Source organism: Heterodontus francisci, chromosome 5 (assembly GCF_036365525.1).
Source record: "Heterodontus francisci isolate sHetFra1 chromosome 5, sHetFra1.hap1, whole genome shotgun sequence".
Lineage (NCBI taxonomy): Eukaryota > Metazoa > Chordata > Chondrichthyes > Heterodontiformes > Heterodontidae > Heterodontus > Heterodontus francisci.
In genome coordinates, this window is record NC_090375.1 from 147,954,343 (window position 1) to 147,980,215 (window position 25,873).

At 44.3% G+C, this 25,873-nt stretch overlaps 1 protein-coding gene across 1 annotated transcript in view; it reads right to left on the minus strand.

The window, feature by feature from the left end:
• Positions 1-25,873, minus strand: part of LOC137370283 (uncharacterized) — a 325,483-nt gene that overhangs the window by 88,715 nt on the left and 210,895 nt on the right. Inside the window, exon 13 of the mRNA XM_068032661.1 lies at positions 10,638-10,748. Within this exon, the coding sequence (XP_067888762.1) occupies positions 10,638-10,748 (111 nt within the window). The remainder of the gene's footprint in view (positions 1-10,637; positions 10,749-25,873) is intronic.

Sequence of the window (25,873 nt, forward strand, 5' to 3'; positions counted from 1 at the left end):
CTACCTATACTAGGGGCAATTTATAATGGCCAATTTACCTATCAACCTGCAAGTCTTTTGGCTGTGGAAGGAAACCGGAGCACCCGGAGGAAACCCACGCAGACACAGGGAGAACTTGCAAACTCCACACAGGCAGTACCCAGAATTGAACTCGGGTCGCTGGAGCTGTGAGGCTGCGGTGCTAACCACTGCGCCACTGTGCCGCCTTGAGCCTAGGTAGGTGAACTCTTGAACCACTTCCAGAGCGTGGTCGCCAATATTGATGGATGGAGCAATTCTGATGTCCTGTCCCATGATGTTCGTTTTCTTGAGGCTGATGGTTAGGCCAAATTCGTTGCAGGCAGCTGCAAACCTGTCGATGAGACTCTGCAGACACTCTTCAGTGTGAGATGTTAAAGCAGCATCGTCAGCAAAGAGGAGTTCCCTGATGAGGACTTTCCGTACTTTGGACTTCGCTCTTCGATGGGCAAGGTTGAACAACCTGCCCCCTGATCTTGTGTGGGGGAAAATTCCTTCTTCTGAAGACTTGAACGCATGTGAGAGCAGCAGGGAGAAAAAAATCCCAAAAAGTGTGGGTGTGAGAACACAGCCCTGTTTCACGCCACTCAGGATAGGAAAGGAGTCTGATGAGGTGCCGCTATGTTGAATTGTGCCTTTCATATTGTCATGGAATGAGGTGATGATATTTAGTAGCTTTGGTGGATATCCAATCTTTTCTAGTAGTCTGAAGAGACCACGTCTGCTGACAAGGTCAAAGGCTTTGGTGAGATCAATGAAAGCAAGGTAGAGGGGCATCTGTTGTTCGCGGCATTTCTCCTGTATCTGACAAAGGGAGAACAGCATGTCAACGGTCGATCTCTCTGCTCGAAAGCCACACTGTGCCTCAGGGTAGACGCGCTCGGCCAGCTTCTGGGGCCTGTTTAAAGCGACTCGAGCAAAGAATTTCCCCACTATGCTGAGCAGGGAGATTCCACGGTAGTTGTTGCAGTCACCGCGGTCACCTTTGTTCTTATAGAGGGTGATGATATTGGCATCGCGCATGTCCTGAGGTACTGCTCCCTCGTCCCAGCACAGGCATAGCAGTTCATGTAGTGCTGAGAGTATAGCAGGCTTGGCACTCTTGATTATTTCAGGAGTAATGCTGTCCTTCCCAGGGGCTTTTCCGCTGGCTAGAGAATCAATGGCATCACTGAGTTCCGATTTTGTTGGCTGTACGTCCAGCTCATCCATGACTGGTAGAGGCTGGGCTGTATTGAGGGCAGTCTCAGTGACAACATAACTATATTAGTTACAGATAAAGAGTGAATGAGAATGAGTGTGTAAATGTATTTTAATTTTTTTTAATATTTTATTTTTTGTCCACACTTTATAATGAAATGCATTTAAAAATGGCGTTTTATTCCTCCAAGGTGGGAGGTGTCATGAAGGTGCTTCAATTATTAATATATTTTTGAGGACTCGTGTTTAAAAATTTGTAAAAATTGGTTCATTTGAAAGACTGAGGAGATGCCTGGAGTTGTTTTTTTTAAAAAAGGTTACTGGAAGGACACTTTGGACTTAAAAAAAAACTTACAAGAAGAGATAATGAATTGCTAAATAAACATAAGGAGCCTTGCTGGCTATTGGAGTTGTTTACAGAGAAGTCACATGTCTAGGTTTATGGTTGTTAGGAGTTTTCGCTTTCTGATTTGGGGCTAGACTGTTTGAAAGGTCAGTTGATGTGTAGTTTGCTAAAAAAGAAGCCACCCAACTCATCCTTTTCCACCTGTTTTGAAAAGTCTTCTGAGAATCCAGTGTGATAGCTAAAAACTCTGTTGCCGGAAGCAGGTCAGAGAAGGTTTACTGGACTTGTACTTGGAATGGGCTGGTTGTCTTATGAGGAAAGGTTGGACAGGCTAGGACTGTATCTGCTGGAGTTTAGCAGAGTAAGAGGTGACTTAATTGGAACAAATAAGATTCTAAGGGGTCTTGGCAGGGTGGATGTGGAAAGGATGTTTCCTCTCGTGGGAGAATCTAGAGCTAGGGGTCACTGTTTAAAAATAAGGGGTCTCCCATTTAAGACAGAGATGAAGAGAAATTATTTCTCTCAGAGGGTAGCGAGTCTTTGGAACTCAGTTCCTCAAAAGATTGTCGCACCTGAGCTATATATTGCTGTTGGAATCAGAGTCTGAATATTTTTAAGGCAGAGGTAGATAAAGTCTTGATAATCAAGGGGGTGAAAGGTTATCGGGGGTAGGCAGGAATGTGGAGTTGAGGTTACAATCAAATCAGCTCGAGGGGCTGAGTGGCCTACTCCTGCTCCTAAAAAAAAAGAAAAATTGACCAACCACAAAGCTGCTCTGCTAAGCATTCCCACTCTCTGCAACTGTCAGAGAGAGCGAGGGATGGGGATGGATGGGGTTGGTGGTGGGGGACAGAGAGAGAGAGTGAGGGACAGGGAGAGAGAGAGTGAGAAAGAGAGAGAGGACAGAGAGAGGGGGGGGGGGACACAGAGAGGGGCAGAGAGAGAGGCAGAGTGCAGAGAAAGAGAGAAGAAGACAGAGAGAAAGAGGGGGGACAGAGAGAGACAGGGAGAGAGTGAGGGGGACAGAGAGAGAGAGTGGGGACAGGGAGAGTGAGGGAACGGGGGGGGGGGAGCAACACAGAGAGGGAGGACACAGGAAGAGAGAGAGAGGGAGAAAGAACGAATCAAGATCACTTCTGACAGATTCACACCTATGTGGAATACTCCGCATCACTACAAGAAGTGTCCAGGCAAACATTGACTACTTGTGGAAGCAAAAGAAATGCCAGGTTTCTCACTAAATCAGTGTCCAACATAGTGAAGAGAAAGTAAGTCAATAAATTAGTCTTCTCTTTTAAAGCTTCTTCACAAAAAATCACATTTATTGTTGTTTTGATTAACAGTAAGATAGATTTGTAATGACTTTATGTTTTCAAAATTGTCTCACCAGCCCCCTGTAATGTGCCCCCTCCCCTGCTCCAAGCTTTTAACCTTGTGTTTAAAAAAAAAATCTAACAAGTAGGTTATTTTAAAACACAAGTTTAAAGGCTTGTGTTATGTAAACTCATATAAAATGGCAAAAGTCACTTAGGGAATGCCTCAATTTCTACCCTCTGGCATGCATTGATTTCACTTGGGACACAACCTCAGTAACACGTTGAAAATTGCTGGACTTTTATACATATTGCAATTCTGCTGCTATCCATTTGGAATCACATTGTTCCAGAACTTGTATTGAGGGGCAAGAAAATCTAAAGAATCTGCACTGTATGTTCCTCACAAGTACAAGAGTACGGTGTAATGGGGCTGATTGATATTGGTAAAACAGGATGCTGGTGACTCATATACAATATTTAGTAAATACAATGTAACAGATAGCTTTAATAAACCTTAATCTATGATGAGCTGTCTATGATTCCTTAACAAAAGCTATGCTGTATTTAGAGCATGAAAAACTATCGGGGTAGACATAGTAAAACTTGATTATGTTTCAATAACTATGTTAGAAACAGTCATTAACTGATTTTTTTCTGCTGCGAATTGGGTTGAAGGACAAGTTTTACAAGAATGTCAAAGGTCAGTAACTGCAATATGCATCATTTACTACCCAGTTTGAGGCAGGTAACCTCAGTCGTCAATGTCATTTGACAGTTGTCATATAATTACATTACGTTAAAAGTGCACCGTTGATAACAGGTAAGAGATTTGGCTTGGACATAAATTTGTTGGTCTGGAGTACAGCAGACAGTGACTAAACATTTTTTAACTGAATAATACATGCAGTAACAACCACTCATTTTGCAGAAAACCTTCCTGTTAATAATTATCTTGTCAGAGCTGAATCGGAATCGACAGTAATAGACTGAGATATAGACATGTGAATTTAAGAGAATCGTTTTATTGGAGGAACTGAAGAGCACTCTTTATTTGTGATTGTGTTTATCTAATTTTGTCTCTAGCTTTGGTGAGCAAATGGCATTTTGTCCATGAGAGATTCTGTTATTTTTGTATTTTAGAATCCAGAACTTAGTTTAACAGTCTGTCAAAATGAATAAACTAGTCTTGGCTACCTACCATAAATCTCTCTGTCCCTTCCTGTCCCACTCTGCTTTTCTGTTTTACATGACTCTTCTGAAGTACTATCTGCCTTATCCTATAAAATTCTCCTGATTTGGAGATCACTGCCTTTTTGTTGGCTGGCCTGTCTTCAGACTCATATCACAAGCAGGTGGAGAAGTTGCACAAACATTGACCATCACGGTTTAAATTGTCTTGTCACATCAGCAATGTACAAAATGGTTTATCTCCCTATTGCTTATTTTTCTACTACTTCACCTCAAACACAATCCTCTCCTTGAGTTTCATGGTTTATTGGATGAACTTGCACTCCTAAAACAGTGTGAATCCACAGAGGTCATCCGATAAGGTCCATCTACCACCTCATGTCATGGTGTAGCTAGCTCTATTCTGTCAACAAAAGCAATTTGCATTGGCATTGCATACTATTTTGCTTGCCAGCTAATACAGTTGTGTTGCTCTCCATTGATGTTGTATGCTTTGCTACTTTATTTAGAAGGTTTTAAATCAGACTGTGTTTTGATGGCATTAGATTGACTATACATTTTATATACAGATTAATTGCCCCCATGTCTGTGGCTGAGTCGATCATTTCATCAAATATACATGGTGCAGCATGTCAGTGCTTATCCCTGGGAGAGACGAGGGTGAGAGAGAGAGGGGAGAGTGATTGGAAAGAGAGAGAGGGGAGAAGAGAGGGGGGAGAGGGAAAGGAGGGAGACGGGGGGAGGGGGGAGGGAGGGGAACAGAGGAGGGAGAGAGAGGGGGACAGAGGGGAGATAGGGAGGACTACAGGTGGGAAAGGGAGGGGGCAGGGGTCAGTGAGGGGGGAGGGACACAGGGGGACAGTGGGGGGAGAAAGAGAGAGACACAGATGGGAGTGAGGAGGGAGAGAGGGAGCACAGGGGGGAAGAGAGATGGGGACACAGAGGGGAGTGAGGAGGGAGAGAGGGGGCACAGAGGGGAGCGGAGAGAGAGGGGGATACAGAGGGGACAGAGACAGACAGAGAGGAGAGAGGGAGAGGGGAGAGGAATGGAGAGAGAGTGAGAAAGGGATCAAGATTACTCCTGACAGATGGACATCTATCCAAATTCTCTGCATCGCTCATCAAGAGTGTGGGTAGACATTGACGACTTGTGCAAGCAAAAACAATGCCAGGTATCTCACTAAATAGGGAGAAAGTGTTTTAAATCGGACTGTGTTTTGATGGCATTAGGTTGGCTATACAAATTATATACAGATTAATAGCATCCATGTCCATGGCTGAGTCAATAATTTTGTCAAATGTCCGTGGTACAACATGTTGGTGCTTATTCCTGACTATGGCAGAATGAAGGCACCATGACTGCTGCAAGGATACTGGACCTGCATGATCTGCTGCCAATTTCACACTAGCTGCACACTGAGGGAGTGGAATTCCTTTCAGTTCCAGTACACGACAGGGTTGACATGCAGCACAAAACAATGGGGGGGATTTTATGGGGGCAATGGGGGACTTGGCCACTGGCTGAAGAGCTGGCAAGAGCCCCACGTCACCTCTACATGGAAAGCCTGCCGCATTATGTGCCAATCAGGCACTTAAGTGAATAGCGGCAGGCCTTCCCGGGATTAAGGTCCCGGGGACTGAAGTCCCGCCCACTGAAAGCTGCTGGCCAAACAGAGGCTGCCAGCTCTTTTACTGAGCGGCGCCAACACGGAGGCGGTGGCTGCTGCCAGTAATGCACCCACCTGAAGCCGAGGATCCTCGAGGGACCCAGGCTACAGGTGAGTCATGGCAGGAGGGGTTTTGTGGGGTGGGAGCAGCACAGGATGGGGTTGTGAGGGGTCAACAGCAAGGGCAGTGGGATGACTCTCAGCGGGCCCCCCCTTCTTGATGCCTGGTCCCTCGATAAGGCACTAAGTGCCTTTGAATGAGGGACCCACCCAACCCCAAGGAGCGGCAAGCAACCCGCGTGGGTTTGCTTGTTGTGCTGCCCATGTGGCGACAGGCCCGCCTGCCACTGGGCCACTACCGGCAGAGCCAAGATGAGGCCCATGCAATCCCAGAAAGCCATGGGCTCTCTCTGCTGCTGGTCTTTGACAAGAGAGAATGAAATGTATTTAGCAGTCTTTGAAGAACGAGCCTCAGTGACCTTCTTACGCAACAGTGGATGGAAAACTACTAGATGCTGCCAATATCTCCAGCTCCAACCCAAAAGGAGTCAGATACATAGAAGTTCATAGTCATAGTTACCTTGACAGTTACTGGTAATCTGGCCCTTGCTCTGCTCTGAGGTTGGAGCTGTGGCTGCAGCAGTTGGCATGTTTCTGTGATGACCTCCTTAGTGAAGCACAGGTGTCTCAAACATTGGTTGCTGCTGAGGTTCAGGTAGGAAAATCTCTCTCTGGACACCCTGTCTGATATGGTCTCCTGCTGAGAGCTCTTCATCCCCTTCTTCCGTCCTCTTCCAGCATCTTGTCCTGCTCTGTGTGCCCTGTTCCCTCATTCCCTGAGTCAAGCTCAATTCCAAGGGGAAGGCCTACTGGTGTACCCACGTCTGTGAGCAACTGGTTTGTGAAGAAGCTTTGAACGCAACAAAAAAAACTTCAGCGCCTGCTGCACAGAGAGTCTGCTAAGGAATATAGATAGGTTAAGTGAGTGGGCAAAAATTTGGCAGATGCATCATAATGTGGGAAAATGTGAGGTTGTCCACTTTGGTAGGAAGAATAGAAAAGCAAAATATTATTTTAATGGAGGCAGACTGCAGAATTCTGCGGTGCAGAGGGATCTGGGTGTCCTTGTACACGGATCACAAAAAGTTAGCATGCAGGTACAGCAAGTAATTAGGACGACAAATGAAATGATGGCCGTTATTGCAAGGGAGATGGAGTATAAAAGGAGAGAAGTCTTGCTACAACTGTACAGGGCATTGGTAAGACCGCAGCTAGAGTACTGTGTACAGGTTTGGTCTCCTTATTAAGGAGGGATATACTTGCATTGGAGGCAGTTCAGAGAACATTCACTAGGTTGATTCCTGGGATGAAGGGGTTGCCTTATGAGGAAAGGTTGAGCAGGCTGGGCCTATACTTATTGGAGTTTAGAAGAATGAGAAGCGACCTTATTGAAATGTAAGATTCTGAGGGGGTTTGACAGGGTAGATGCTGAGAGGATGTTTCCCCTAGTAGAGGAATCTAGAACTATGGGGCAGTTTCAGAATAAGGGGTCTTCCATTTAAGATGGAAATGAGGAGGAATTTCATTTCTCAGGGGATCATTAGTCTTTGGAATTCTCTTCCCCAGAGAGCAGTGCAGGCTGGGTCATTGAAGATATTCAAGACTGAGTTAGACAGATTTTTAATTTACAAGGGAGTCAAGAGTTATGTGGGGGTGGGGTCAACAGGAATGTGGAGTGGAGGCCATGATCAGATCAGCCATGATTTTATTGAATGGCAGAGCAGGCTCGAGGGGCCGAATGGCCTATTTTTGCTTCAATTTCTTAAGTTCTTATGTATACCACGCCCTGTTGATGCTTGAAACTTGAAACAACTATGGAAAGCTCCAAAAATGTGTAGAATTGTAGTAACAGCCAGAAACAATCAATCAGCAACTAACCTGTAAGTAGTGCTAGGGGTCAGCTGGTCCTTCATGCTGCTTAATGCGTGTTCTTCTGTGTGAGCTCAAGAGAAGGTCTTGGCTGGAGTGTGGAACGGCAAAATAGCAGCACTGGTGTCAAATCAGCATTGCACGCTGATTGATCTTATGACGTACTTGCTCTGCATAATTCTGGACATTAACTGCATACGAGATGCCAAGATGGTGTCCAATGTGTTTCGCGTTAGAGTGCGCGCACATGCCATGAACATTTTTTTGGATCCCTAACAGTACTCGTCGCGCATAAAAAATGTGCGTTACTGACCCCAATTTCGTGCCCCATGTGTCTGATGTACATGAATGATGGTTCAATAAGTTGAAACTTAAATTTTCATACTTACTGCTGTGGGTTTGATCTTTCCTTAGGCCCAATTATTTATGCCAATTTTCAGTTTGGGTGCATTCTAATGTGGTTGTGAGGATACTTGAGCCGAATCGGACACTGTCAAATTGGGCACAAGACTGATGCATTTTCAGGCCAAATTTCTGGGTCGTGCATGAGGAAACTCCAGGCCCAGAATCAGAAGGATAATTAGGGAAATCATCGAAAAATTGGAACCTAATAATGTTAGGTCAGCTGATTAACCTAATTTTCTGGTGTTGCTTACAACACACCGAAAATGGCAGGGCTGTAATGTTGCAGGAGTCAGTGATGGTCCCCTGGTTACCTTTTGCATCCCGGGGAATTTTCTGAGGTTGGGCGGGTGGTTGGGTGGGATGGGGTGGGAAAGCAGTGTGCCATGAATAGCCAAGCACTGGGATATAGGCATGTTTTTTATATTAAAAAGAACGTGACCTTCCTTTCAGCACCCTTTCCAAGCGGGTGCTATGTGGCTTGGGTGCTAGTGGTCCAGCTGCAGTGTGGGAGCGTTACCTTATTTGCATTGAACTTGGTGGGAGGGGTTAATGAGCCTAGGAAACAACTCCAACTCTGATAATAGAGGCAATGCCACAGCCTGCTTTCAGATTAACTGCCCCAATTTTGACAGCTGAGGGACTCAGACTAAATTTTAAAAGTAAAGGATTTTATACTGGCGACCAGGGTCTCAACATCTGGAAAAAGTGACCGAGAACCCCACTTCGCCACTTCCCTGGTAGGCCTGCCAATCGGGCACTCAAGTGGACAGTAGCGGGCCATCCATGGGATCAAGGACTAAAATAAAAGCAAAATACTGCAGATGCTGGAAATCTGAAATAAAAACAAGAAATGCTGGAAATACTCAGCAGGCCTGGCAGCATCTGTGGAGAGAGAAGCAGAGTTAATGTTTCAGGTCAATGACCTTTCTTCAGAACTCTGAAGAAGGGTCACCGACTTGAAACATTAACTCTGCTTCTCTCTCCACAGGTGCTGCCAGGCCTGCTGAGTACTTCCAGCATTTCTTATTTTATATCATGAGATCAAGGATCCTGGCGCCAGAGGCCCTGCCCTTGGAGAGCTGCTGGCCAATCAGAGGCCGGCAGCTCTTCCACTGAGCAGCACCACCCCAGATGTGTGCATTAGCAAACTTTTCACTGTTGACTACAAAGAAACAATAAAAAGGAGCTTAACTCATGTAGAATGTTTTCTCCATCCTCCTGCAAATGGCAACACAAATAAATGTCACTCATGCCCAAGGATTCAAACCCTAGTCTCCTGGATGCAAGTTGATCAGACTGATACTTTTCACAATGTGTTCACAGGATATATGTGACACTGGCAAGGGGCAGCATCAATGTCCATTCCTAATTGTCTGGAGGACATTAAGAGTCAGCCAAAGAGCGTTGAACTGGAGTCACATGTAAGCCAGGTAGAAGTGGCAAGTTTCCTTCCCTGAAATCAATTGTTTTTTTTTTACAATACTGCTACAGCTTTCTTGTTCATTGTTTCTGGAGCCAGCTCACAAATTACCAGATTTTACTGGAATACAATATCACATCGTGCCTTTGTAGAATTTGAACTCATGACTATACCATCATAACTAGGCTATTGTACTCTGTGGTATCTACAGGCTTGCTCCATCAAAGAGTGTTTTTCTTTGTTTCTGATTAATTTTCTTCACAAAGTACTGATGAATGTAAATACCATACTGATTCAGAGATTGGGAGTAATTTTAACTCCTCAAAACGTGTGGGTGGGGGTCAAGTGAGATGTAACGAATGTTTAAATCTCAAACCTGTCTTCAACCCGCCCACCTCCAGGTTTAATGGAAGTGGGCAAGATGTAAGAACCATAGAATCATAGGAAGTTTACGGCACAGAAAGAGGCCACTTGGCCCATCGTATCTGTGCCAGCCGAAAAATGTTCCACCCATTCTAATCCCACTTTCCAGCATTTGGTCCGTAGCCCTGCAGATTGTCGCACTTAAGATGCATATCCAGAAGGTGGGTGGCCCTTGTAACTATTATAATAAGTCAGGGAGCCTCACATTTAACCTGTGTTACTGGTTTAACTCCGGACAGCTGGGTTTCACAGGCCTCAGGAAACCTGGCAGCTTGAGGAAGGTGAGGAAAGCTTCAGGGAAGACTGCCTTTACAGCAGTACTTGTGGGCCAGGAAGGGAAGGAGTGTTTCCCCGCCACCCTGCCCCTGCCCACTCCTGGCCACCAATCTTACCTCCTTCCCCAGCACTGGACCTCCTACTTTGCCATCAGAGCTGTTCTCCCATCCAAAGACCGGGGTCCGGATTCAACATCCAACCCCCCCTACCCCAACTCCCAGCCCCCCCATCCTCCCACTAACACAGCAACAGGTTCACTACCTGCTCCTGCGGCCTCCTCTGGGCGCTCACCACCCGATAGGGAGTCAGGTCTGTCAACCAGATGCTTCCAGGTTTTCTGACCAAAACTAAACCCCACCCCACCCCTGGCTTACAAAACCCATCCCAGTCAATATCAGTAGCTCTTCATTTACTCCCTACAGATAAGCAAGAAACTCTGTGGTACAGACCTGAGCAAGCGGTGACTGACTTAGTGTTATCGGAGTGGCCTGGTCTGGTTTGAAAGGATCAAAGTCCAGGTCGAGTAGTGACTCCACTGGTTGAGCAGAAGGCTGTTCTGGCTGTAAGAAGGATAAAAGATAAATCATTAAAGCACATTTTCGTATTGGCTCCACAGCATCAACTAGTATTTCTCCCAGTGCAGGTCTACTCATACTACTGATGAGAAAGTTCCAGCATTTTGCCAACACATGGTCCCAGCGCCGATGGCCTCCACACCAATAGTCCCTGCAATGATGGTCCCAGCACTGGTGGCTCCTTCATCAATGGTCCCTGCACTGATGGTCCTGGCAATGATAACCCTGCGCTGATGCCCCAAGCACCAATGGTCTCTGCACTGATGCCCCCAGCACCAAAGGTCTCTGCATCGATGACCCCAGCACCAAAGGACTCTGCACTGATGCCCCCAGCACCAATGGTCTCTGCACTGATGCCCCCAGCACCAATGGTCTCTGCACTGATGACCCCAGCACCAATGGTCCCTGTACTGATGGTCCTGTCAATGATAACCCTGCGCTGATGCCCCAAGCACCAATGGTCTCTGCACCGATGGTCCTGTCAATGATAACCCTGCACTGATGCCCCCAGCACCAATGGTCTCTGCATTGATGCCCCCAGCACCAATGGTCTCTGCACTGATGCCCCCAGCACCAATGGTCTCTGCATTGATGGCCCCAGCACCAAAGGTCTCTGCACTGATGCCCCCAGCACCAATGGTCTCTGCACTGATGCCCCCAGCACCAAAGGTCTCTGCACTGATGCCCCCAGCACCAATGGTCTCTGCACTGATGCCCCCAGCACCAATGGTCTCTGCACTGATGCCCCCAGCACCAATGGTCTCTGCACTGATGGTCCTGTCAATGATAACCCTGCGCTGATGCCCCAAGCACCAAAGGTCTCTGCATCGATGACCCCAGCACCAATAGTCTCTGCACCGATGGCCTCAGCACCAAAGGTCTCTGCATCGATGACCCCAGCACCAATGGTCTCTGCACCGATGGCCCCAGCACCAAAGGTCTCTGCATCGATGACCCCAGCACCAATGGTCTCTGCACCGATGGCCCCAGCACCAATGGTCTCTGCACCAAAGGTCTCTACACCGATTGCCCCACCAGCAAAAGTCTCTGCACCGATACTCCCAGCAACAAAGGTCTCTGCACCGATGCCCCCACCACGAAAGGTCTCTGCACTAATGCCCCCACCACCAAGGTCTCTGCACTGATGACCCCTGCACCAATGGTCTCTGCACTGATGGCCCCACCACCAAAGGTCTCTGCAGTGATGCCCCCAGCACCAAAGATTTTGCACCAATGCCCCCACCACCAAAGGTCTCTGCACCGATGCCCCCACCACGAAAGGTCTCTGCACTAATGCCCCCACCACCAAAGGTCTCTGCACTGATAACCCCTGCACTAAAGGTCTCTGCACCGATGGTCTCTGCACTGATGGGCCCACCACCAATGGTCTCTGCACCGATTGCCTCAGCACCAATGGTCTCTGCACCGATGGTCTCAGCACCGACAATCATTTCAGTGATGTTCCCTGCACTGGTCAGTATTATCATTTCTTCTACACAATCCAATGAATGAGTCAAATTTAGAAGTTCCAGCGCATAGCCTTTTGCTCTTCCCTCCTCTGAACATGCTCAACTTCCTCAACCCCTAAACCCAAGGTGGGAAAAGCCATAGCTCCACCTTCCCATGGTGCGAAGACTCAGGATCGATACAGCTGCAGTACTTCAGCCGATTGCAGTCAGGAGTGTGACCTGATATTATAAGACTTCATCCTTCTTAAAATTAGAGAAGTACATTTGATGTTTCTTTTCAGGAAAGTTATGGCCATTTAAAAAAATGTTTTCCTAGGAAACACTGGGGTCAAAAATCATGCCCCTTCTGGTGCGGCCTGTCATCCAATGGGAGTGGGACAAAAGGGCTGCAAATCAGGCCAGGTTGTGATGTGTCTGGGCTCTGGCCTTTTCTGTGAACTTCTGTGGGCCCTTCTAAAGGGTGGAGCATTTAGCCTGTGGCCAGGAGGGCCATGAACTGGGTGGCTAGGGAAGGGAGTTTGTGGTGGGAGAAAAGATGGTAGCTTCAGTCTTCCCAGTGTTTAGCTGCAGGAAGTTATGCATATTGAAGAGTGAGTGTCAGACAAGTAGTCTGTCAGCACTGAGGCAGCAGAGAAGTTGAAGAGGTTGTGGGGACTTAGCACTGCTACCAAACAATACCGAGATTGCTGCCCATTAATTCCATATAAGAGCACCTTCATTTAATGGACTACGCTGTAGTTAATCTCCACAAGGTATCTACAACTTAAATGCAACTTAAGGTTTCTGATCTACTTCTCGTTGACAAATTCAAACACACAAGATCAGTGGCAAAATATTGTCTAAATGAAACAGAAGATAAAAATACTGAGCCCTTGGCTGTCCAGTAAAAGCTATGCCTGCCTCATTAATATAATCCTGACAGAAGTACAGCTTAAGGGAAGAATCACTACTTCAGTATGTCAAACAAGCTAAGGTGATGTAAGACACACTTAAACCTGCCTAGTGTAGTTTTATTTCCCAGAAGACTGGTTTGAAATCTAGTTATATTGACAAGAAATATTTAAAGACTTGTGGACCAGCACAGTTCCAAGTCTGAGGGCTTTAAACAATGCAACACCAATGCCAGGACTCCTCAAAGCCTCGCTCACTGTGACACTGCAGGTTGATTGATCTGTTCACTACCACCCCTGGATAGTACTGTAACTGAAAATGACTGTTGCTGAAATTTCTGAATCTTGGATAAAATTGTGTTCATATTCATCACTTATCTTGAAATGGTTATTAAGCATATAGAGCACTTTAGGCATTAATACTATTAAATCACATTTCATACTGTTATAACGTGTTCATATAAAATAAGTTCATTATCAATCATGTAGTGAGGGAAATAAAAGAATGATTCTGAAACAGTTTTCATGTGCTTATTGTTTGTCATTAAGACCTATTTGAAATGGACTGGAACACATCCTCTCAGTTAGAAAAATGCTCAGTTATAAATCTTGTAGACATTTTCTGCTCCATATGATAGCACTGTGATTTACATTCATTAGTATCGCCTTTGATATAAAAAAATCTTAATTTTTACAATTTAGCTACAATGATGAATTTAAATCATGCAGTGAACTTAAAGGGGCAAATTCACTGAAGGTGGGGAGAGGGCACCTAAAATGGAATCTTGTTAGATATAAGATGGGTCAGACATAGGGCTAATTTTGCCCTGAGGGGGTGTCAAACATTATAGAACAGAAATTGCAGTGTATCCAACTATTTTATTGAGTTGTGGTGTACCACAAGGCTCCTCCAAATTGCCAGACCTAACCATCAACAACATGCAATTATATAGCACCTTTATCATAGAAATATATCCCAAAATGCTTCACAGTGGTGAAAGAGGAATATCAGTCTCAAGGCCAAAGAAACCAAAAGGTTGGTTGTGGAGGTAGAGTTTAATAAAGAAGAACGGGAACTGGGAAGAGAAGCCGTTGCAGAGACAGTCTGACTGCAACTGGATAAAGAAAGAAAAAAGATTTATACTTATGTCATGCTAGGCCCCCACCTGCCAAGAATGAGGCACATTAATTTTGTCATGAACATTGATTTTAAATTGTTACTGGAGTGAGGGGAGGACTTGTTAAACAGATCAGCCGTGGCTGGAAAAGACGTTTGCATACAGTTTCTCCTACAGTGAACATAGGGCGGCACAGTGGCGCAGTGGTTAGCACCGCAGCCTCACAGCTCCAGGGACCCGGGTTCGATTCCGGGTACTGCCTGTGTGGAGTTTGCAAGTTCTCCCTGTGTCTGCGTGGGTTTTCTCCGGGTGCTCCGGTTTCCTCCCACAAGCCAAAAGACTTGCAGGTTGATAGGTAAATTGGCCATTAAAAAATTGTCACTAGTATAGGTAGGTGGTAGGGAAATATCGGGACAGGTGGGGATGTTTGGTAGGAATATGGGATTAGTGTAGGATTAGTATAAATGGGTGGTTGATGTTCGGCACAGACTCAGTGAGCCGAAGGGCCTGTTTCAGTGCTGTATCTCTAATATTGACAGACTGTGTTTGGAAGTACAAAGCAGCCATTCCCTGACATTCAACTCACAATGGACTTTTGATCACCAGACGGTGAAGGTGGAGGAGCTCGCATTCCAGGTTGACTGCTAAGATGGCTGAATACACAAACGGACATGGTCAAACCAGCTAGTCACATGACTAACCTGCTGGACAACCTGAGTTTTTTGAATTTGTACAAACAGTTTGGGCAGAGTGTCTGTTTGCTCCTGGACTGAGACGATCTCTCTTGTCTGCTCCCATCTCTTTCTCACAAACCTCTGAATCTACTGAAGACACATGAACCCCAAGAGAGACAAGTCTCCTACAGTGAACAAGGTTTAAGAAGAAGCAAGATCTACCTGCAATCAAGGACTCTACAGTGAGCTCGAAGAACCATAACAACAACTCTTCAGATATTGCCTCAAACCTTTCCACTTTATTTTTCTTCTGCTCTTTTCTGTCTCTATTTGTATGTGTGTATTGCATATGCATGTTAGCATGGGGTGCGGCTTGTATCCATAGGCCTTAACCGAATTAGAGTTTAAGTTTAATAAATTTCAACTTTTCTTCTTTAAACCTAAGAAAGCCTGTTTGTGCTGGTTTCTTTGCCTTGTAATTAGAAAGCAGTGAACAAGGATTCACCAAGGGAGAGCTAAAAACAGTGTGTTTAAAATAAAACCCTGTTACAGTAAGACCAGGTAAAGGCTGAAAGGGAACCCGAAACCTCTTTCTCACCTGGTTGGAACACTTATATAGCACCTTTCATGACCTCAGGATGTTACAAAGCATTTTACAGCCAATGAAGTACTTTTGAAGTGTAATCGCTGTTATAATGTAAGGAACACGGCAGTCAATTTGCTCACAGCAAGGCCCCGCAAAACAAATAAATGATTAGATAAACAGTTTTAGGTGTTGGTTGAGCCGGGACACCAGAAGAACTTACCCTGTCTTCTTTGATTTCCTTATGGCCACTTGAGAGGACAGACTGGGTCTTGGTTTAACACCCAGTCTGAAAGATGGTACCTCTGACATTGCAGCACTTTCTCAGTACTGCACTGAAATGTCAGCCTAGATTATCCTCGAATGGGGTTTGATTCTCAACCTTCTAACTCAGACACTGGAGAAGTACCCTAATATATGTGGCCAGTGGGTGAGTTTCCTTGCTGGCAGCTCATGCTCACAAAGTTGGTTGCTTGGAATAGAATTTATGGAAGTGCAATGGAGGCAAAGAACTTTAGAGTCAGTCAGAAACCAATAAGTTGCTGTGATGGTGACTGTAGGTTTCTTATCTGGATGGAGCAGGTATGCTGGGCTGAATGGCCTGCCTCATTAGTCATCTTGTAAAAAGTACTTTTCATCATTCAATTTAATGTCAAATTTTAGTTGACAAAGAGCTACAAATTAGGCTTTCTGCTCGCACTGAATTGGATATTCTTTTTTAAACAAGTGCATTCAAAGGGAATGCAAAAGATTCCCATAGGCAATGAAATGCCTTCCAGCAGTTTTCAAGTGTCATTTAATTACTAAGCTGATGTACACAAGCAAGGGAGGCTACAATTTATGAGAGAAGATTATCTGTCAGTACAAACTGCTTCTAGGAGAAATTACATTAAAACAATGAAGAACAACACTATTGGATATACTTTGCAAAGGTCACCTGCTGGCATAAAGCCTCATGGACAGAACATTGATTGCAGATTTGATTCAATTGTGTTATTGGGTGAAGTTCTCCAATATCCAACTCATCCCACCAGCAGAATGTGTCACAATTTAGGGCAGACACAGCACCCAAATCTTCAACATGTGCTTTCAGGCAGGCGGCAGGCTCTCCACTGGGGGTGAGATGATGGAAAATTAATCCACATCACTATCTCCCACCCTCACTGGGGTCTAATAAAGTGTCATACTGGCATTAGAACTTTGCATGTTACCATTCTGCATTCTTTTCCTTTCTTTTGCCAATCCCTCCTTTTATAAAGCCACTGAGACACACCTCCGTAGGTGCAAGGTGCATAATAATACCTCATCCAAGTGGTCCTAGTTACATGTTTGGGCCCTGTTGGAGTTTCAGCAGGCCATTTGACAATGGAGGTATCACAGTGAGTCTGATCTGCTCTTCATTGGATGCTCACATACACATTCCCATCAGGCTCCACTGGGGAGTAACCAGGAGCAGGAATCCTGGCTAATTATACTCTTCCTAACTCAGGCACTGAGGCTATTTGCAGTGCTCCTACCATTGTGTAAGTTGAGATCACCTATCTCAGCAAAGACTGAGGATCTTCCTGGTGTGTAAGACTCAGCTATGTATTTACACCAGCTGAACCACATGTCCCATGTTGTGAAGGGCCAATGGAAGGCAGTTCAAAATGTAACCCCCCCCATCCCCCCCAACCCCACCCTTGCCTGAAGAATCAATCCCTGGGCAATCACTCTTCTCCCTCCTCCTTGAGAACTTTAGATTTTGGCTACAGTAATTTAAACTGCCTTTTCCTACCCCACATGCACTCAAATGACTGCAGCAGCCGCTGCCTCTCCGCTACCACAAATGGGAACCCTTCGTATAGGGAAAAAACTTAAATTAGGCTGATTCTAGGAAATTCCGCTGGGGTCAGGGGTACAATGGTTGGGAAGGCGCAAAGCAGATCCAGCCAAATCAACGCTAGTCACCTTGGTTGCAGGAATGCTGGTGGCTCAAGTAGAGAAATATAAAGATGCAGACTCCATGAGCCCAATATCTGTACTGTAACATTCAAGGGTTCGATGATTTTGCAGATGATGTGATGAAGGAAAGGGCTAGTGTTTCCACATGTTTGAAAAGCAAGGAACATTTGCTGCTGCACTCCTGCCAGTTTAACAGGCTCACTTTGTCATTACTTTCAATGATGGATTGCAGACCTGAAATCCCTTATTTTGATAACTGTGAGTTGAGACATGAAGATCCTCATTAAGCACTAATGAGGATATCCAGGCGGGAGTCGAAAATGTAATAAAACCAGAAAAATGGAGTGTTAATGAGAGCAATACATCCTATATTTATGAAAATCTCAGATCAATGCTCCACTGAGACACCACTGAGGCAATAACTCTCTATAATGGGCTGTGATATTGTTTTAGATTGGCAAAGTCAATTAGCTACAACCAAGGAATATTTTGCTATCTTTCATTATTATAGCCAAATGAAAACAATAATTATAACTTGTCAGAAGGTATAGGAGCAATGATCAATAAATTATGCAGCAATAAAAAGGAAACAGGGCCATGATAAAGTTACAGAATAGTAATATAATGGAATGTGCTAAAATGGAGAGCAAAGCAAACCAGAAAAGCTACACCCTGTGAAAGGTTTGTTAGAATTTCAAAGGAATTAACAACAGTAACATGTATTTATATAGCTGCTTTAATCTAGCAAAACATCCCAATCGCTTCACAGGAACATTATAAGAAAAAAAATTCCCTTGAGCCACATAAGAAGATATTAGAACAGGTGACCAAAAGCTTGGACAATGAGGTAGACTTTAAGGACAGAGTGGCGGAGAGGTTTAGGGAGGGAATTTCAGATCTTAAAGCCTAGACAGCCAAAGGTATGGCTTTCAATGGTGGGGGTGAAGGAAATAGAGGATTATCACGCTCATGAGAAGTGCAGCAATGAAAATACAAAATCAAACTGAAGAGTTAGAAAAAACTGGAACAATTTTAAAGTGACTGGTACATGTGCTGCCAACAAAATGAAGGACAAGACACGTGACTCTCAGCATCTCTTGCACTCAAATCCACATCCGTATATACTAAGACTGAAAACCAATTAAGCCCCGTTTGCATAGAAATTTGATAGATAATCACACCTGGATGTGAGCTATACTCAAGCACAGTAAGACAAGACCTTTCACAGACTTCTTGTCTCCGAAAAACCTCCATGACAATGGAATGTGAACCACCCTCATCTCCTCAGAATGGGGCCATCATCAAGGCCGTTATACAGCCCTGCTAGGACTGAAACCTGAAGTCCCATGGGTGAAGCCAACCCTTGTAAAATTCAACTTAAAAGGTAATTGAGGAACAAAGGGGGAGTTTTTTCAGGACAGGTCTAGAGACATCAGCATCAGTCTGGTCTCTCCTCAGCCACACAGTGCAACAATAAGCCATCTTGAATTCCAGCAAGGCTGAGGGAGAGAGAGATCATTTCCAGCCAATACAGTTGAACCTTACTGAGACAAGTTGGAAGCTAAGGACTCCATTCCATTCTCCCAGTTACTCCATCTCCTACGCATTTGCTCTAATTATGCAACTTTTTATGACAGCGCTTCTGATATGTCTTCCTTTTCCCTCAACCGAGGATTCCCCCCGACTGTGGTTGACAGGACCCTCAACCGTGTCCGGCCCATTTCCCACACCTCTACCCTCACCCCTTCCCCTCCCTCCTAGAACCATGACAGGATTACCCTTGTCTTCACTTTGCACTTCACCAGCCTCCACATCCAAAGGATCATCCTCCGCCATTTCCATCACATCCAGCGTGATGCCATTACCAAACGCATCTTCCCCTCCCCTTCCCTGTCAGCATTCCGAAGGGATCGTTCCCTCCCCGACACCACGGTCCACTCCTCCATTACCCCCAACACCTTGTCTCCTTCCCACAGCACCTTCCCATGCAATCGAAGGAGGTGTAATACTTGCCCTTTTACCTCCTCTCACCTCGATATCCAAGGCCCCAAACACTCCTTTCAGGTGAAGCAGCGATTTACTTGCACTTCTTTCAATTTAGTATACTGTATTCGCTGCTCACATTGTGGTCTCCTCTGCACTGGGGAGACCAAATGCGGATTGGGTGACTGCTTTGCGGAACACCTCCGCTCAGTCCGAAAGCATGACCCCGAGCTTCCGGTTGCTTGCCATTTCAACACACACCCCTGCTCTCATGACCACATCTCTGTCCTGGGCTTGCTGCAGTGTTCCAGTGAACATCAACGCAAGCTTGAGGAACAGCATCTCATATACCAATTAAGGCATGCTACAGCCTGCTGGACTGAACATTGAGTTCAATAATTTCAGAGCATGTCGCCCCCCCCCTTTTTATTTATAGTTATTTTTTCTTTTTTCTTTTTATTTTATTTTAGTTTGTTTCATCATTTTTTTTTACTATGTGCCTGCCTGCTGCTTTTTTTTTCATGTTTGTGCTTTGGGCCAGGGCTGTTCATTTTTCTGTCAATTAACACTCTCTCTGCACTACACTTTGTCTTTCACCACACAATTAACATACCATTTTCCTTTGCTCCATGACCTTTTGGTCAGTTATTCTCTGTGAGCCTGTCCTATCAACATCTCTTTTGTTATCTCTTGCCTCACCCCTACTTTATTTGCTTAAAACCTATTACATTTCTAACCTTTTCCAGTTCTGATGAAAGGTCACTGACCTGAAATGTTAACTCTGCTTCTCTCTCCACAGATGCTGCCAGACATGCTGAGTATTTCCAGCATTTCTTGTTTTTATTTCAAGTTGGAAGCTAGCTACAGCAGAGACAAGACAATGCCTTTGCAAAGACAACTTTCTACTGGTGAGAATGGACCTAATACATTAACACCATCTTCAACCCAAAGTGAACTGCCAGGAGACTACAACAGCCCAACAGTTACCAGACCACCAGCAAACAGGCCTGCAACTTTAAAAATTCACCTTCCAAGGAGGATCCCACAGGTTATTCCTGAAACAGCAGACTTTTACAACCTTAACTCTGAACACCTCTTACCCTATACTTTTCTATCTATCTTCTCATGAAAGTGCGTTTGAGAGTGAATGCATGTGTAAGTGGTGTTGTGATCATTTCGGGATTTGTTAAAAATAAATCGTTATTTTTTATTATCTATGAGAAAACTGTCTCTGTCTGTTTAATTGGCAAATAAAACACAAGGGGTTAAAATACTAGTAACAAAAAGCCTTGCTGCAGTCACTGGAAGGTGAACAGTGGGAAGAAGCATGCTGTCACTCACCTGACCGTAACAGGATGCACAAGAAGCAAGAATTGGAAGAGTGCATAGTTCCCAGAAAGCTGTTGGGCTGGAGGAGTTGACAGAGATAGGAAACATAGGACAGGAGTAGGCCATTCAGCCCCTGTAGCCTGTTTGCTATTCCATAAGATCATAACTGATTTGTATCTTAACTCAGTCCGCTTGCCTAGAGTCATAGAGTAATTTATTGTTTTGTACCCTTGTCTAGCAAAAACCTGTCAACCTCAGATTTAAAATTTATTATTCAGATAGCACCTGCTGCTTTTTGTGGAAGAGCGAGTTCCACACTTTGACCACCCTTTGCATGAAGAAATGTTTCTTAACTTATCTCCTGTTTAGCCTGGGCTCTGATTTTAAGATTATGTCCCTTCTTCTAGACTTTCACATCAGCAGGAAAAATTTCTTTCCATCTATCCTATCAACAAGAACAATAGTTCCATTCAAAATCCTAAAAACATCAATCAAGTCACCCCTTAACCTTCCAAATTCCAGAGAAGGGGCTAAATGACCTACTCCTGTTCCTAAGTGCCTGACTGCTACATTTTAGTGATCTGTGTACATGGACCCCTAAATCTCTTTGAACCTCCACCATGCTTAGCTTTTCACCATTTAAGTAATACTCGGATCTATATTTTTTTGGTCCAAAATGGATAATCTCACAATTACCTGCATTGAAATCCATCTGTCACAGTTCTGCCCACTCATTTAACATATCAATGTCTCTTTGTATGTTTGTGCTTCTGTCTACAATACTTTTGATACCACCAATCTTCGTATCATTGACAGCTTGAATTCAAGACTCTCTATTGTGTTATAATTTCCGTGTGCAGGAATCTGAGTGAGCAGTTGGAACTTGGGTATGGCTCCTCTGAGTGCAAGGTTATTAAGTCATGTACCTCAGTATAGGAAACAAGGCCCTGTTCTATAATAAGGAGCTAAAGAACTTGATAATGTTTAGAGGTGGAGAAGTTGTTAGAATTCAGCCAATAGAAAAAAGGACAATGGATGCCCATACAAGTGCAATAGTATGTGGATGTCAGATCCTATTAAGTTAGAACTGAAGCTGGGAAGGTGATTAACAGGAACCGGAAATATCTGAAGAAAACAGAAAATCCTAACAGTGGGACTACCCAACCAGACTACCGCAAACACACATCAGGTTCCATAGAAGACCTGTAACCTGTAACCAATGATATAATGGTCATTAAACCTCTGATGGAAAAGATTTTCATCAACACTGAATATCAAGCCTGCTACTCTAACAAGCAATGGTGGAGTAGTGCGGAGATGATGCAACAATTTAATCAATGTAACTTTGTAGCAACAATTAATTTTAGAACTGTCAGATGTTAGTTTACATTGCTTTTATTGCTTTCAAATAATTGTGCTTATTTAAAAATTTCACTTATTTTGGGGCGGCACAGTGGCGCAGTGGTTAGCACCGCAGCCTCACAGCTCCAGGGACCCAGGTTCGATTCTGGGTACTGCCTGTGTGGAGTTTGCAAGTTCTCCCTGTGTCTGCGTGGGTTTTCCCCGGGTGCTCCGGTTTGCTCCCACAGCCAAAGACTTGCAGGTTGATAGGTAAATTGGCCATTGTAAATTGCCCCTAGTGTAGGTATGTGATAGGGAATATGGGATTACTGTAGGGTTAGTATAAATGGGTGGTTGTTGGTCGGCACAGACCGAAGGGCCTGTTTCAGTGCTGTATCTCTAAATAAAATAAATAAATATTTTCAGGAGGGAAACATTGGTCTAACTTTGTCTAAGAGTCTAATCTAATCTCCTTCTGCTCCACTGCCAAAATTTTGTCAGATGTTTACACGTATGGACAGGGTTTCCGTCATACTCCCAGTGAAGCTGGAATGGGAGCAGTTCTGAATAACTTTCTGGCCATTGTCTTTATAAGTAAATACAAGAAGCCGCATGATTCCATTTTCAAATTGTTGTATGATTGACATACGCATCAATAAGCAACAAGTTTTGAATCACCTAGTCTTTTCTAGTTTCCTACTAACTGAAACTAATAACAAACATTACAGAGCAGTCATGCTCTACAGTCGATGCTGATAAAAAGGAAATAGCCCTAACTCATGGAGGACAATTAACACTAACCTTTCAAGTAGACCTTACTGTGAAAGACAATGCCCTAATTCTGAACCCATGTTAATGCATGCAATAAAGTTATTTCCCCTGGTGAGTCAACAAGTTCATTCAGTCAATAATCATAGCCATACGGACCAGATGGTGTCAGGTTCAATCCCTATGCTGATCTCGGCTACAACGGCAGCACAGGCACTACAACTAGCCCCAGCACTTCAGAGTCAGGGAGGGGGAAAAGCAAAATGGGCAGGGATCTCACTCCTACTTGTTATGCAGAGACCCCCAAATGGGATTGTGCATGGAGAAGAAAAAAAGGAAATAAATTATTTCTCCTTGTGATAAATATGTATTCAAAAGCAAGATGAAAGAACACTTGGATAGAAGGTTATGGCCTCAAAAGAGGACATCGATGCACAGACATATTGTCACACTGAAATAGATCATCGAGAGGTAGTGGGAGTGTGAAACAAAAACCTGTAACAGTGCTTTTAGACTGTAACCAATACTGAAATAGTGGCAGAAATGCAGGAGACAAAGCATTCCATTGTGAAATGTCAGCCCTTGGCTCAGTGGTAACACCATTGCCTCTGAGTCAGCAGGTTGTGAGTTAAAGTCCCACTCCAGAGACTTGAGTGTCCACCTCAGTACAGTATGGAGGGAATGCTGCATTGTCAGAGGTGCTGTCTTTTGAATGATACATTAAACCTAGTCTGCTCTCTCAGATGGATATAAAAGATCCCATTGCACTATTTCAAAAACACGCAGGGAAATTTTCACTGGTGGCCTGGCCAATGTTTAACCCTCAAGCAACATCACTAAAACAGATTATCTGGTTGCTGTATCAATACTGTTTGTGAGACCTTACTATGTGCAAATCATGTGCATTTCCTAGGGATACAACAGTGACCAAACTTCAAAAGTACTTAGTTAGTTGTAAAGCACTTTGGGACATCATAAGGTCAAGAAAGGTGCTATATAAATGCAAGCTTTTGGTTTTTTTCTTAAGAGGCTTGCAGAGTATGAGTATGATGGAATACAAATATCCTAGGAAGGTGTGGGAAAGGGTTCCAGCTAAGAAATGATCATTTGGAAGGGTAAAGCTGAGATGATGAGGCTGTAAATGGAATGACTCAAATGGAAGAAGGATGATGCAAAGGCACCTGCAGCAGCTGGAAGAGGTGAGAAAATAATGGCAAGGTTGTGTGGCATCTATAGCGAGCCTGTTTATGAAAACTGACTGACTGGTTTATCTTGTATGGTGAGAGGGTCAGTAGTCTTCCTCACAACAAGAACAGATGAGGACTGGGAAGATTTGACATAAGGTAGGTGCAGCTCACTTCTTTCATTCTTTAAACTGTACTCACAAAAAATAGAGAAAGAACTCAATAATTAGCTATGACATTTTTTTGGTACGAGATCAGCGGTGCATAAAAAAGAGGAAACTTTAATATATCTTATCCAGTAAAAAGAAATTGGTGCCTTTTCCTTTGCAGTAATTTCATTGGCTAATATCAATCACATGGCAGTTCTATTTGCAGTTAATCCTGCAACCTGGTTGTTTTGTGTTTGATTGAGAAAGCTCTGGGAGCAATGGCAATAAAGGCAGGCCAGATGTGTATGAGTTATGTTGGTCTTTGGTAATCATGTAACTGTTTCTATGGTAACCATCGCTCTTTGAGCTCTGATTGGTTTGTGGGTACAAAGTAGAATCATAGAATATAAAGCACAGAAGACAGCGATTTGGCCCATCGCACCTCTGCTAGCTCCTTGAGAGAGCTATTCAATCAGTTCCACTCCCCAGCTCTTTCCCCAGAGTCCTACAAGTTTTTCCTTTTAAGTATATGTCTAAATCCCTTTTGAAAGTTACCATTGAATTTGCTTCCACCACCTTTCAGGTAATACATTCCAGATCAAAACAACATGCTGTGTACAAAAAAACAATTCTCCTCATTTTCCCTCTAGTACTTTTGCCAATTATCTTAAATCTGTGTCCTAGAACATGGTAAATGTCCCAAGCACCAATGGTAGAGTGAAGGAAATGGTGCATGGACAAGAAGCCAGAGTTGGATGAACCACAGAGCTCTCAGAGGGTTGTAGGGCTGGAGGAGGTTACAGAGATAGCAAGGGGCAAGCGAGGGAGTGATTTTAACACAAGAATGAGAAATTTAAATCAAAACGTTTGAGAACTAGGATCCAATGTAGGTCAGTGAGCACAGGGATGAACATGACTTTCTGCGAGTTAGGATGTGGGCAGCAGAGTGTTAAATGAGCTTAAGTGACTGGAGAGTGGAAGATCAGCATTCAGCCAGGGTAGCATTGAAATAGTCTAGTCTGAAGGTAAGCTTGGCCCTCTAGCTCAGAGATGAGAGTGCTCCCAATTGAGCTGAGCTAATAATCTGCAGGAACTTGAACAGGATAATTTATGAGAGAAAGCATTGAGAGTGTACTGGATTCTGTAGCTGTTGTCCCTAGGGCTCAGTATGGAACATCAAGCTTTGTTTGTATCCTTTGAGCGAACAGAAATCATCGAGACCCTTCCATAGAGATTTTTCCCCTGACTCCAATCCAAGTGCAATCATTGATATACTAGCTATTCGGGAATGGGAAGGTATGTATCTAAGATGTGTTTTCAGAGTATGGAACAGTCAGACATGCAAATGATTATCTATGTTGGATTGTTATGTCCATGTTTGCATAAGACACAAAGCTGGGTGGGAGTGTGAGCTGTGAGGAGGATGCAGAGAAGCTCTAGTGTGATTTGGACAGGTTGAGTGAGTGGGCAAATACATGGCAGATGCAGTATAATGTGGATAAATGTAAGGTTATCCACTTTGGTGGCAAAAACAGGAAGGCAGATTATTATCTGAATGGCGATAGATTGGGAAAGGGGGAGGTGCAGCGAGACCTGGGTGTCCTCATGCACCATTCGCTGAAAGTAAGCATGCAGGTGCAGCAAGCAGTTAAGAAGGCAAATGGTATGTTGGCCTTCA